At 30.9% G+C, this 15,710-nt stretch overlaps 1 protein-coding gene across 18 annotated transcripts in view; it reads right to left on the reverse strand.

Moving 5' to 3' along the window:
• Window positions 1–3,458: 3,458 nt before the first annotated feature.
• Window positions 3,459–15,710, reverse strand: part of LOC106667616 (tau-tubulin kinase homolog Asator) — a 52,046-nt gene continuing 39,794 nt past the window's right edge. For 16 of the 18 annotated variants that reach the window (XM_014395747.2, XM_014395735.1, XM_014395696.2 and 13 more), the window contains 6 exons: window positions 11,993–12,116; window positions 9,864–9,959; window positions 9,349–9,426; window positions 6,621–6,758; window positions 5,619–5,780; window positions 3,459–4,353 (listed from right to left, as the gene is read on the reverse strand). In XM_014395747.2, the coding sequence (XP_014251233.1) occupies window positions 4,299–4,353; window positions 5,619–5,780; window positions 6,621–6,758; window positions 9,349–9,426; window positions 9,864–9,959; window positions 11,993–12,116 (653 nt within the window). In that variant the 3' untranslated portion in view covers window positions 3,459–4,298. The remainder of the gene's footprint in view (window positions 4,354–5,618; window positions 5,781–6,620; window positions 6,759–9,348; window positions 9,427–9,863; window positions 9,960–11,992; window positions 12,117–15,710) is intronic. The other 2 variants (XM_024230300.1, XM_024230301.1) reach the window with 2 other exon arrangements.

Here is a 15,710-nt window from a genome sequence, read left to right on the forward strand (position 1 = left end):
AAAATCGCCAAAACTGAAGAAAGGTTGAAAATTTGTGGTTTTTTGAATTTGAAAAACTTGGCTTATTCATTGTTCCAACAACGTAAATAACTTAGCAAAAAATCAGAACTTACAGGACTCATGCGAGGCAGGTCTTTCAGGTGACTAGGATTATTGGACTAAAAGGACCATACACTGGATAAGTCCACCAGGAAAACAAAAAGGTAATTCTCTCTCTCATCAGGCAGGAATTAAGGAAAATAATAAGTCTTTGTACTGGCCACTACCCATTTAATTATGAAAAAAAGCCTCTCATGAAGAACAGATGTCAGAGCTTGTCATTTATGACTGCAAAGCTCTGGCCCAGAAGCAATACATACTCTTCGTTAAGGTGAATATGACACAAAAAGAAATAAGTGAAGAGGAATCATTTAAAGTCCTAATCTACCTTAAAGGTGGAATTTTTGAGGCATGGAAACAAATTAGAGTGAAATAGATCTTTTAGATTTTAAAAAACCTCAAACTTTCAAGATAGCCTACTATAGAGACAATTATACTTTAATTCTCCAATCAATAGAGTACAGTTACAAGCTAAAATGACAGACTTTTTCAGTTATAAAATTTTAAAAAAAGTTCATTTTGAATTTATAACTATTAGTTATATCTTTTTCATGGTTTTCCATTTTTAGTCTTCTGGATTTAATTGATTGTTAGCCTTTAGGTGATTGTAATGTAAATTTAAATACTTATAGACACATTTTTCTCTCTATATCCTCTTACATTTGTGTTTTATTACATTTACTTAGTGATACCTTTATCGTCATATTACGTTTACCTTTTTTTTCCAAGGATATTTCAATTACGAGGTTAATGAACCCTCGGGGTGCTGGTGTTTTTGAAAAAAGCCAATTTGGAGGATGTCATGTTCAAATGCAAGGCCGCTGGATTTACTGACGCTAACCTTTACTTCTTTACAGTGATGAGTGCTGTATTAATGTTTAAATCGTTGTGGACACTGACACCCCAGATTTTTTTTGTCTTGTAATATTAGGTTTTCAAGCCTGTTTTTAATAAATTAATTTTTAAAAAATAGAAAATTGATTTTAAAAAAATTGAAACAATTTTTATTAATTTGTTTATTTTTCTGACTACAATGTATGTTTTGATTGACAATTTTTTTTGCCCCCATCATCCAGCATGAAGGCCCAAACACAACTTTAGGAAAGGGTATACAAATTTAACAGTACAATGTACAAACTGAATTTGTAATATATTTATTAAATAAAGTACATGCTTTTTCTGAGTTTAGCTCAAAACAAATATTGCGTTAATAAGACTATCAAAATTAAATTATTACTAAGCAAAACTATTGCTTCTTGAAATAATATTTATAAAAAAAATTAAACTGAATTAATACATTTTCAAATAACAATTGAACAAAACATTTCTTTAATAATTTTTGTAATGATTAATGCGCTTTTCCAAATTCATTAAATTTATCTTTATTGCAAAGCTTTACCAAGCTATGATTTTCATAAACAACCATTTGACATCAGCATTACTTTGATCACGTACAAAATAGATAGTTTAGTCTTTTAGGGATGAACATTTTCCAAAATTGCAGGTTTTTAACATTTAAGTAACTACACTTAGTCATAATCATATGAAAAAAATTAGTCATAATCATATGAAACAGCATAAACCACTCTCTCAGTTTGTTAATTACTAAAAGTCCATAACTTTTTATTCTAAAAAATATATGGCTTTTTTTAAATGTTGAGATTTACTTAGGAAGTTTGCAGTTTTATATGCTAATAAATTCATAAAAGATGTCATAAACTTAAAATTTTCTGTTATATCAAAAACATAAACAAAATTGTTAATGGTGTAAGCAATTTTTTTAAAAACCAAAAACACTTGCATAATAAATTATTCATCCTTTATATAAATAAAGCAAATCTGTAAATTAATTATTTAAATAAATAACAAAAACTTTTTGTACAAAATAAAATTCATTCACTTCACTCTTTAGTGATGAATTGATCTATGAATTGACTCAGTCTAGCCTACACACAGACTAAAAAGACTAGAAAATTGATTAATGTCAATTAACTGAAAAGTTTTGGTGTTAGGGTGAATCAAACCTCATGAATGAGGGATAGCAAATAATTGCTGTACATTGGATTGGTTTGAATATGCCTGATGGGTGTTCTAAACAATATTCATGGCCTCCTGGAACCAGGTTCAACATGTAAGTTTGGCCAAGATTAGATCTTACAATTAATGTCATGGCCATCGATCTTTCAATTTGTTTCAAGATAAACTGATATTGTGCTAAAATATTTTGTTTTGAACAGCTGAAAGCTTACTGATCTTCAATTGACACTATGTGTTTTGAGATGCATAATTTTTAATAAGTTTAAGAACATAAACATTAACTTTTCAAAACAATTTAATTGCCCAATAACTAATATTTTTGTTGTATACAAGGAACTACTTTCTTTAGATTTGAAACGGGCTAAATGAAGTTTTATACAATCATTCAAAAAGGATACGAATGGTATCTAATCTTTATCTAGCGAATTCAATTGAGAATATACATGCTATACAATAAGGACAGAAATTTATTTTTGGAATTGTGCAATAATTTAGTATCATATTAAAATACTATAAAAAAGATAAACCAAATAGCCACATAAATGAAATTACTTGACAAGAAAACCTAGTTTTTTTGTTGGTCCATCAGCTTTTGTTATTTATTGCAATAATTTGTAATGTTTTCTTACAATATATGTTCCATTGAATTATAAGAAGGAATAATTCATTAAAAAATATAAATTTTGTCATGTTTAAATTTTAATGCAAGGTGTTTTAGTTTTCAAGCAGAACACAAGAATAAGTAGGAAAATGTTTGTTATAACAATTTTTTTGTATGGTAAATATAATCTACCAATTAAATTGTAATTTAATATTCACATCTCTCCATTTGAATATCTAAGAAGCACAATTTAGGGCAATTCTGTAATCCCGCTTATTCAATACTTGAAATTTGGCTAACCTTAGTCTAAACATAATCATATATAAAAAAAATAATAGTCTTTCATTCATTGGCCATAATTAGTTAGTAGTTTCAAACTGCCAGAGTTAAACAATGGCATTCTCCCACTTTTCTTCAACAACCTTCAAGTTTTGTTAACATTTGTCATCACCAAAATGGATTTAAAAAAGACTGACTTCATGATGGAATACTAGTGCTTTTTAAAAAATAGCAAAATTCTTTTTAAAATAAGTTTTTCTATACCAGTGATTTAATCCTAAAATCATCATAACTTCATTTCATTATACAAATTTTTTTTCTCAACCAAATACACCCTGTAAACTTTTGTAATTACCTTCGTTTTAATGTTTCTCACTAAAGTTAGTGTACAAGAACAAGCTAGTGTCAACATTGGCAGATACATAAATTCCGAATTCAGCTATTTTTTTTGTGGGTAGCAATGACTACGGGAAAAAATATTATTGTATTCATTAGCAACGTTTCTTTAAACATATATATGATATTTCAAAACAAAAAATCCGGTTGTTTATAGACAAAATGTGAACAGTAGGCTAACAATTTAGAGTCAAGATGCAAAATAAATTAAAAATCAGGTTATGCCAATCTTTCATTAATATTCAAAGTAATAGTAACATTAGCTAATAAGCTAAACATCAGCTTTTAGACTTTAACAAAATTCTGCTACTGTTGATTTAAATTTTAAGAACAGTAACAAATACACTGAAGCCAAGAATATTATAGTAATAAACCCTGGCTTTTTTTAATAAGTAAATTTACACTATTACAATTAGATATAAACTAAAAGAATGTATTATACATAACAACAATAACAACAAAATTAAATTAAATGATTGCATGTAAATTAAATGTACACACATTAAAAAAAAAACAAAAAAAACATTGCTAAATATATCTTCTTTGCTTGAAAAATCCAAATAATATGAATACCTCAAAAAATCAATAAAGAATAAATTTTGATGATATTCCATACTCTAAATCACAATTTGAGCGCCCAATGATTTGTCAAAAATACAATCACAGAAAGAAAATTACATTATTCTAAAAATTAAAAACTGATATATAAATAAACAGGACTGCATTTGTAAAAAAAATATATAAGGAACTAAATAAATAAAAATTTACTCTTTTGTAAGAGGTAGTTGAAACAGCAGTGAAAATAAAACTTGAATCATGAATGTTATATTTGTTTCAAGCAAATGTTTTAAGTATTTGTCAATTTATGGTAAAAATTTTTTTGAAACTAGGACTCTCTCCCACTTCCTGAAGCAGCTCCAACAGGCTGAAATCTTCTACACCTAGGACACAGGAAAGTCAATTTGTTGAAATACTTAATCAATGATATTGCAACACATAAATCACATTATTTATTTGCTGGAACACCTAACCAAACTGACCAAAATTTCTACAATCTGTTCATGGGTTAAGAGTTTTGGGTGAAAAATTGTACCTTGAAAATGCATACCTCAAAACTCAAGGATACAAATTTATAGGGATTGAGATGTTACATCTTCATTATGATCTAAAAAACAGAAACTCTCATTCGGAAGCTACAAAGGGAAGAATATCGATTTTTTTGCCTATTTCTCATCCTTTTGTTCCAAAGACAATTTTCTAATAAGATTATATAAAGGCAAAAAGAAAGGATTTGAAGTGCAACCTTTTTGAAACTAGCTTCCCAGGTCTCGTTCTCATGTGTTTTTTATTTTTTCCCCTAGTTGTATCTAATATATAGCAGACACCTCAGTGAGTGGGGCCCCCCCCTTGCTTTCCCGTCCTCATCATCAATGAACCACTCTTTTCTCACCCTTCCATTCACAATCTGGCCTCTCTCTCAAACTTTTGTGAAATCGCAACACAAATATTTTTCTGGAAAAGCTTCATCCATACCTCCATCTCATCAGGATTGTGCTGTTTTCTTTTACTTCTCGCTCCTACCCACTGTTTTCTGATTTTTCGCCTGCCAAGTGCTCACAGTTTTAGTTTTACATCATTTACATTCACAGTAATTTGTGGAATATATTTTTGTTTTTGTTGTTCTCAACTATATTTATTTATAATATTTCTTTTTCAACATTATACTCATCAATATGTTTATACAGACATGTACAAAGTTGAACTAAATAAAGCAATAATCAGTATTTATTCTGTTTTTTGGTTACTACGTTTTAAAACACATTATGAATACTTTGTGTGAAAAATAAATTTTCAATTAAATACAACTTTGTTTATTCTCCTTTCGTTTACTTAATTCCCTTCAAAATATCTGAGGAATGTACTGACAAAATTTTGAATAGAATTGGTACATCTCGAAAGGAATAGTGCTCACTTCATATCTAGGTGCATGATGCAAAATAAAATAGGCAGGAGGGAGGCAAGTAGTGGCCAAGAATATAGACAGGGGAATGCATTTTAGCACCCTAAACTCAGTACCAAAAAAGGTTAATGTCTTCTTTTCACATTTCTTCATGTTTTTCTAAGCTTTGATTACACAATATATCTAGACTAAATCATAGTATATTTACGTACATCTATGTAATATTTTTAATATAATGATACACACCTTGCACTATTTTCTGGTGGCAGAGAAGATGTCACTGGAGGAGGCGGAATAGGAAGTGCAGATGAAACAATTCCAACACATGGTTCGGCCTCTCTGTTCGGACCATCCTTGTCTTCATTTTGGGGAAACATTCCTAATGTGTGAGGTGAGATTCCTCTGGACCTGTTGTGAGTTACAACAGCAAGTTAATATTTTCCTAGGCTCCTTTAAAAAAACAGATTCTCGGTGCACACTTTTTTTTTTTTAAATCTCCCCTCTTAGTTTATATGAAACAACCTAGTGTATAGAAGCAAACAAAATGTGCATGCATGTACTTAGTTCTGCAAACCCTTATTAAAATAATTATTAAACAAATCAAAATAATGAACATCAGCATTTTTGCCCTTGCAATTTTTATAATTGATTTTGTAACAACCACCTCGTTGCATTCTGTGCCATGATTGCAACCATAATTGTGAAAATAATTAACTTGCAAAAATGGATCAGTATGATAAAGTGAGCAACCATAAAATAATTAAGTAACTTTATGTTGAATAGTTAATATATAAAAATAAAAATCTTGTGTTTTAATAAACACCATAGAAGGTACGACCAAAAGTTTAATTATGTGGTTATAAAAAAAGCCAAGAATGAATTTCCTATGGTGCTCCCTTTGTGATAAACACCTCAAAACTTATTCTACACTTTTCAATTGCAAAGATTGTTTCTAAATAAGGAGTTCATTCAAGTATTATGGTACTTGTATGGAGAAATACGTATCAGCATACAAACACTTTCTTTTTCAACAGAAATATAATTTTCCTTTAGCATGAGTGGTTGTATCTGGCTACTAAATCCATTTATATACATATTCTATAAGCTATAAAGTTTAAATGATTAGCGTTTACTGACAAAGTAATCTGATGTATTTAAATAATTACATTCGATTAGATCATTAATCCTGACACACCACATGATACAAAAATGTTTAAAAGGTAGCACGGTCATGAGTTTGTTTTCTACCTTGCATTTGTTTCTAAAATTCTCCTGGGTCTATTGAAACGGAGTTGAAGCTGTGCTTGATCTGTTACATATTTATCATTGCCTGCTCTCCTCCGTCGCAAACCAGGTGTAAGCTGCTTACAGTTTTCATCATCGGTCCTTTCAAAAACAAAAACTAATTAAAAAAAGAAAAAAAGGCAATATTACCAAATCCATACACCACAATAAATTTCATTAAAAAATCCTTTCCAAGGATTTATATATATCTAAACAAGGCACTTTAGGCCATGGAAACAACGTACCATAAATAGTCACACATACTAAAAAGACATGCTTTTCACCGACACATGCTTTTTGTGAAGCTGGGTCACATGAGACCTTTTAATATGATTAATTATTGGTCTAATTTGTTAGTTTTAAACATTCATATCAAAATCTCTTCTTGATTGTAATCCTTGGCACACAAGTTTAAGTTTCAAGAGCATTTAGAGCAAATAACATTAACATCTCATGGGCATTTCATGCTAGCAAATAACAATCATTTAGTTTGGGCAAAGGAACAAATATTTGATCTGGAGTTAATTACATAAAAGTGATTGACTACAACTAACTATTATTGCTATTTAAATTATCTTTACTAAAATCAATGTTTTAACAATTTAATTTAATGAAATACCAGACATTTCTATAGTCATTGATTATAGACTATTGACTTGATTCTATAGTCAATTATTGGTCACTGGGTTACTTATTGGGTTCGTCTTTATTCACGGATTTCTTGAATTACTCATTCCTGAGAGTAAAGTTGGACCCAATAAGTAACACAATGCCAGTTTAACATGAGTCACCTACTCGTAAATCAACACCTAGTATCAATTTCTATACATGCTACTTATTTTGCTTTATAACCTTATCGACACTTAAAAAACATTTTTGTATGAGAACTAATTTTTGCTCATTAAATTCACTAGTTTTGTGGTCCGCTTGACCAATTTTTACATTGACCAAACATTTATTTGTGTACAACTATATTGAAATTACTTGTATTATGCATTTTTAATCAAAAATTAAGACTAAGACTAACTTTATAATCAAATGCATGCTTAAAACCCATTCGCTTGAAAATTCTAAACAAACACATTGAAAAATTACTAAAATAAACCACACGAGACCAGATTGGATTTGTCAATTTTTGAAATCCTAAAGCTTAACTTGTTTTGTGCCATTTATCTGAAGAAGAATGGATCTACTATGAAAGGTTTTTTTTTAAAATAATATACACTGCGTGCATATTCAGTCAGGTCTACACGTGTAAATTCTTGTGTCAAAGTATAAGCATGCAGTAAAAACATACATGTACACAAAAAAAATATGTTTTTTGAATTTATTAAGTTCAAATTTCATTAGATGGATTTGTATCCTTGACCAAGAAAATTTTTTATTTTGCAAGATTAATTATTACAAGAAAAAAAAATGAAATAAAGTAATTCCTGCCATATAAGAGGGCTTAACGCCCAACTATTATGTGTCGCAGACAAGGAATCTTTACAATACTTTTTCGTATTATTCTCAATTAAAAAGCCATGGACTATAGGATTTAAACCAGAACTGCTATCTTGGCAAATATGAGTTGGATGCCCTAATCACTCGGCCACCGTGGCCCTATAGATTAATAATTATGTTAGTTTATTCTATCCTTACATCTGTTTTTTCTATTATATATAGCTGAGCAATTACACTTTTCACCATTTTAAAATATTTTTTAGTGCCACTGTCACTCTATATAAGTCACCATTTAATAAAATATCAAATATACACAAAACCAGGGCCTCCATATAAATAAATATAGCTAAAAATAGAAAATGGAATACCACACTTATATTAAAAATCAAGAGTTAATGCTCTGACTAAATGTAAACTTTCGAAGAAAGAAGGTATTAGATCCTGGTATCCAGAAGTGTTATTAACAATTTATACATTTATGAATGGAAAATAGCCATAAGATGGTCTATACTCATTTGAAAATTTTCAACGACAAAAGAAATTGCTGTATTTTTGTTTCATTTTACAATTAACAAATTAAAAATTTCATTTTAGGAGCGAAACAAAAAAATCTTGTGGGTACACTAATATTAAATTGTGCGTTTTAACAGGATCAGGAAATATCAGTAAAATTTGGTTTTTGAGAGGAATACTGCAGTTGACATGTCTGGTAGGGGTTTCAGGATTTTTTCACTCTGAAACAAACTGTTAATCACGAAAAAATAATATATTACAAGGAATATTGATTTGCAAGTTTTTAACATCTGTTTCTGTTTTTTCCCCTAAAAGATTCTACATACTAACATTTTTTAATAAGGGTTTGCTGGAATTAGAATTCATAAATACCAATTTATGAATTTTTAAGAGTTTCTGCGTGTACTTGTTGATTAAACAAAAAAGTAAGCTCTATATTAAATATTATTGATTAGCTGTCTGTTTTAAATTGAGGTGAGGATTAGCAAATTTATTTTTGTTTGTTAAAAAACTTATATATTTACAAACTTAGATAGCTTATAGCTAAATAGGCCATACCAACTTTTTTTTAAATTTATGTTCATTTCTTACAAAATAACAATCAAATAACTTTTGTGAAAAACTTTCTTTTATAAACTTTCCCACTAATTTTAAAGAAGTCTTTTCACAGCACTAAAAGAAAAGCTAAAAACTGTGTAGTTCATACTAATAGTTAAAGTTTAAAAAAACTTACTTGATAGTTGAAGGTAGTGTTAGAACTTTTTTAGCATCACTGCCTTGCACTTCATCTCCTTCTATAGTTGTTATGTACCTATAAATAAAAATAATTTTTGTATATTAATCAGTACGTAATTTCTGAAATGTTTTAATTAAACTATTTTTCCTAAGACTTTGAGATATATAAATGAAAAAGCAAGATCTAGGAAAAACATTTATCAATGTAATTTTTAAATTATTAAATTGTACGTTAATCAATTGCTCCTTTTAATAAAATAGTATTGATTGATAATGCTGATATGGATTTGATCATGCTGTACTTAACTATTATCAACTTTTCATTAAGATACTAACAAGCGTTTTACTGTTTTGCATTTTTAACTTGCTTCCTTTGACTTGTTTTTAAAATTGTAGTATGGGCAAAAGAACAGTTTGTAGCGCGTAACAAGCGTTGTGCCATTCACGATTAATAACACATATGTGTAAAAAATAATTTAATGAAATGAATTTATTGTGATACCATCATTATACCTTGCATCAGTGAGAATTGCTTCAGTTGCACTGCACCTCGGGCTCTTACATCCTACAGGAACAGGTATTTTACTACCCTTACCACTTAATTTCAGCCTAAACAAATATTATCGGAATGAGATACTATTGACAATCTCACTAATGCTTTAAGTCACTAATATAAACAAAAGTCCTCTTTCAACCCAGGACAGAAATGATATGTCAGTTCTTGAGCATTATTTTATTGCTAACTTAAATGAACTTAAAGAAAATGTAGCAAAGCAAAACTTAAGGGGAGAAACAAATTTAAAAAAAAGTTCAAAACAATGCTGAAAACATAAAATGAAAGGTTAATAAGCTGTAGAGCAAGAATAATGAATTGAATCATCAAAATGAAAGTAAACCATTTTGTTGCCAAGTTTCAATAAATTTAATATCTTTTTTAATCTATGTATCTACTCAATATCAAATTTACTACTAGGAGTGTAAGTAAGTTTTTTTTTCTTCTAATAATAACAAATTGATTCTAATAATAAATTGATCTAATAATAATAATAAATTGATTTCTCAGAGTATTGTCCATCGCTAGCCACTAATTTTTCCCATCTTTCTAACAGGATATTAATTCCAGGTTGAAAGAACGAGTGGTCTTTAGAGGCCATGAAAGAATCGACTCATTCCCATGGAAGTACTGTTCAGACAGGCCGAGTCATTGATCGAAACAAGTGGTAGTACATTAGTATATACCAATTCAGTATTTTCAAGTAGTTTTTTGACTGGAACAACATGTGGTCGAAAATTGTTCAGGCCATTTCTCCTTCAATCCACAGCTCAAATACAATTTTAGTCAGTAGCGATCCCCCTTGATGGTTTTATTGTGTTTTACCAGATCATAATATACTACACTCAGCTGATTTCACCAAATACAGAGCTTTGATCCATGAATATTTTCCTTTGCCATTGATGTTGATTCATGGCCAGGATTTAATGATTTCTTACACTGGATTGTCATAATCCAATTATATTGTAATAAATAAATAAATTGTATCCACTTTTTATCACAGTTAGGATTCAGTGCAAAAAAAAAACCCTTTCGTTTTTGCCTTTGGTGCAGCCATTCACAAGTGAAAAATCTCCTTTCCTTGTCTCTTCGCTATAATCCATATGGAACCCAATTTCCTTGCATTTTAGACATTCTCATGGTTTTGAGTTGTAATGAAATTGTTTGTCGAGTAACTCCCAAAGATTTTGCATGTTCTTGCATTTGACATGAGTTTTGTTCGATAATGCCTCCAATTCTGCATCTTCAAATGTTTCTGGCATTTTTTTTTCTTTTTTGTCAAAATCTCCTCTTTTTGAACTGTCTAAATTTCTAACTCACAACACAAATTGATGGAGCATGGTACCCCATAAGCCTCACAGAGCAATCAATAACCTTCAGCTACTTCTTTATTCCAATGAAAGCAGAATAGTAAAGCTTCCCACATATTGTGTTTTGTTGGCATAAAAGTCAAAATATTTGGAGTTCAAAAAAATTGTGCTTTATACTTCAACAAAATGAGACTAAAAAATAAGGCCAAATGATGATGCTTTCACATGAAAATCGTGGTTGATGCGATTTAATACCATTCCTTTAAAACTTACTTCACCCTAATGTTTATATTTATTGGCAATTAATTGAAACTAATTCAATACCATAGACTTTTACAAATTTTTTGATATGACGAAATGATGTTACGTTTGTAACAGTAAATCATAAATGTTCTTAGTAAAGGAATTATAATTTTGTAAATTTATTTCAAGTTGAAGGAATCAAGAACATTTTAATGCTTTTAATTGCATTTATATTAGTTCTTAAAACAAAATCATGAAGCAGACCCTATTTATCTACAATTAGCCAGTAAGTTATTACCGGAGTTAAGGATATTCTTTTATGCAAAAATAGAACAGTACAGATGGTCAGTATGTCTTATAAATTCAAGTAATACCTAGAAAACATTAAATTTTAATTAAATACTTGACATCAAAATGAAAATTCATAGAAGACTCAACACATGACTCTTCCCAACGTTTTTTAAGATGGCTACATGCTGCACATATAAAGAGCGTAAAAAAATTGATGTGCGACGTTTTGTGTTGATTTAAATTACCTGCAGTCTACTTCCCTCACAGGAGAAAGATTGTGCTTATCTCTCATGGATTCTTCAGTTGCATCGTAATATAAAGACGTTGTCTCATCTCGTCCTGTGCTAACAGGGCTTATTCCTCCTCTTCCTAATGAACAGTATAATTTTACAATAATAAATAAAATTATTAAACATGTTAAATGTTATAATCAATAAGATTATTTTATTATCTCCAGTTTGACAGGATAAAGTTTTGTAGAAACATGTTAATAGCAAACTTCCATGTTTAATGTGTTCTCAAAATATCTATCACAATTGGAACAAAAAAAATAGCATATAAAATTTTTTTTCTAAATTAATAAACAAAATACATAATAGTTTTTATTTTTATTTATTTGTGTCAATATTAGTTATTACTTTTTGCAATTTTTCAAAAATGTTTTTATACAAAACTATTTATTATATATAAATATCTGTGATAAAAGCTTGGTATAAAAAAATTGTTGAAAAAGTGTAAAAAGTAAATACACTATATTCATACTGATTTGCTTAAAATTGATTTATGTACAAAAATGGCCAAGAAATGTGTATTCGAGGTTCTTTTTGTAAATATATTTATTTCATATTAACACTTTTCATGGTTAACAATTATTTTCATACCACACAATTAACATATTTATAAACTAGAAGTAAAAGGAAAATCTGTTACTTCAGTCAATTTTATTTTTATTTTGTCTCTGTGAATACATTTTGATTAGGGCTTCTTAAACAGGACTCTAGGTATACTAAACCCACAAGAATTGAGTATTCGTTACACAAATCGTTAATTAATCAATCAACTAGCTGATTAGTTGTTATATTGTAAAAAAACAATAAATAAGATTAAGAAAAAAACTTGATTATTGTAAATCAATTCACGATGTCATAAAATGGACTGTATGGAAATGTTTAGTGTGATTTTTAATCTTGTTTTATGTTTTTTGTGATTTTATCTTTCCATTTGATAGCTGCACTGACTTGAAATGTTTCCAGCTTACTTATTTTTACTTAATGTCTGTTGTTCTTTTATTATAATTCTGAATGGAATTAACAATAAATTTGCTGCCATATCTTCTCGTAGTGTTTAATACATAGGACGCTCTCATGTATCTTGGACACTTTATTTTCTTTTTATGATTTGCAGGGGTAAGTGTTGTGCGGAAACATTCTACCTGCCTCTATAATATCTCTATTTTGAACCAAGCTATCCTATACTGCGTTTCGCCCAACTTGTTCCAACTACCGGTTTAAAAAATGTTTTTTCTTTTCGTCTCAAAATTCAGCTAACTCTGTATTAAACACGTAAGTTTATGTAAGGTTTTATTTGGACTCTTTGGATTTGGATTTATATAGGCTCAAATCTACACGTGGTACATACAAATGTGTCGAGTTGGGCCTATTCGCTTCCCATAGGCTACTGGCAATTCCAGCTTTTGCTATTTACCGCTGGCAGACCCGAGAATCACCCACCCCAGTCCAGGAGGCAGACCTCAGTCTTATCTGCCCAGCCACCAAGGTTTGGCTCAAGGGGGGGGGAGTTGCTGTCAACAGCTAAGTCAATTCAACACTCAACGCATGCAGTTCCAAACACGTTCATACTTACGTTCATTCCAAAATACATTCACTTCTATTATCATCCCATTCATTCAATTAGGGTGTGGATTACACAATATTCATCACCCTTTACCCATATTATACAACTCCAATTTTCAAATGTTCGAATCCCGCTCGTGCCATTGACTTTTTTATCTAAACTAAAAACCTTAATTAATTGAAATATATTAATTGGTCAAGCAGACCATAAAATTAGTGAATTTAATGATTTAAAATGAAGTACACTTCACTAAAGCTCTCTGTGGCCATTTCATTTGTCGCCGAGAATCCAATCCGATTACACGACATTTGAAAAATGGCAAAAAAAGGAGGGAAAATTCAAAAGGTGGGGTTGAGATAGGAAGTTGGTGTCCGAGTGGATTGAGGTCACGGTAGCTCAAGTGGTAGAGCAGCAGCGTATCTAGCCGAAGATCATGGGTTTGAATCCCGCTCGTACCATTAAAAACCTTAAAGTAAAAGTAAAAACCTTAATTAATTGTACTATATACAATAGAACAACCCCGTTTGTTCCCAAGAATTGGAACAGGGGATCCAAATTGCTGCCGTGCTCGAGCAATCTTCCTCTACATGCTGGATACACACTGGGATGGATGGCCCAAAAGTCAGTGTCTGTGACATGGCATGACCTATTCTTAATCGTGTGAGGATGACCCTTCTTTTACGAGTCAATCTCTGAGAGCCACCCATCGACAGTACTATTGTTATGTCATGGCACATGCCACAACTTTGTCAGTCTTAGACTCGTCTGTAAAGACGAGCTGAAAACCAGTGTACCTAGATATAAGCTCCAAGAACTTAGCTTGGTAAAGGTATGGTGGATGATTTGGCAGATTTGGCCAGTTGCCCAGCTGGACTACCAATTTAAGTGTCATCCCTGCTCTCCCTAAGACTTTGCTGATTAGTCGATTAGTCTACCATTTGTAGAGGTCATGTCCATGTCTGAAGTCAATTCGGATATTCTACTACACTGGCAAGGATCGCATCCAAAAGTGGATGTCCCCACCGCATAACAAGGTGATCTGCTCTCTCCGAAATTCAGGTGGCAGCACTCCAAGCTCACAGCAAAGGCTAGCCAAAAGGCTTGTTCTGAACATGCCAGAGGGCTTGAAGCCCCTGAAGACTGTGATAGTAGAGCATATCGAGCCTTTGCAGGTACATTTTTCCGTTTGAAGAATAGGCCATGTCATAAAAAAAAGTCGAGGGCAGCACCAAGTCAATGGTCTCTCTCTGTTTACTCTGCACCTGGAGTGACCAATGAACATTACTGTTATTACTTTCCCTCCCTTCAGCTCGATGGCGTCAATCTAAGCTTTGATCAAACATGAGGCTGAGGAACCACACCAACCCTACGTTCTTTATCGCAGCACCCCTCAGGCAGAGCCGCGGAAGGCTGAGGGGCCTCCTCAGTCTACAAATTTTTGTTATCTTTATGACTATATTTATTAGTATTACAAATACTTTATATGTTGTTGCTACATTTTAAGGATGACTGAGAAATGGTCATTGTTGCCAAACCCCCGGCTTTATGCCCCCCCCCAAAAAAAAAAAAATTAAGATTCATGACAGATGAGGAATTTTGCGTAAATCTAGAATAGCTTTCTGCCCTAACCAACTTGCTTTATGTTTAGAGTGTTTTAATAAATTTCACATTAACAACTGTACGAATTGCATTACACTTAATTTATGAATGTATTTATTTTTTGGTATATTTCATTTTTTTGATACATTTTGTACAAATGTTTTCTTGTAAATGTTGAAAGTAATTTGTTTATATGCATATATATTGTTATAACAAATTCCCTTACAAACTTTATCTCAGGGTACATTTTCCTGACTAGGAGATCCTAGATAAAACTAGGAAAATACCAGCAATGACAAGAAGTGAGAAACAAGTAAAAATTTAAGTGGATTAGGTTCCCTTACAATTAAATAGTGCCAACTGGCTAAGGGATGCTCCTGAGCGTCCTACTTTTTCAAGAAGGTAGTGTGAGTCCTGTCTCGGCTACAAAGGCAACAAGGTGCTGCTGTACTGAATTTGTTAAACACCTTTGTGGTGTACAGGGTTTTTATTTTAATATCATTGCTAGCT

The sequence above is a fragment of the Cimex lectularius genome, unplaced genomic scaffold, assembly GCF_000648675.2.
Source record: "Cimex lectularius strain Harlan isolate CLEC.00 unplaced genomic scaffold, Clec_2.1 scaffold277, whole genome shotgun sequence".
In the NCBI taxonomy this organism is placed as follows: domain Eukaryota; kingdom Metazoa; phylum Arthropoda; class Insecta; order Hemiptera; family Cimicidae; genus Cimex; species Cimex lectularius.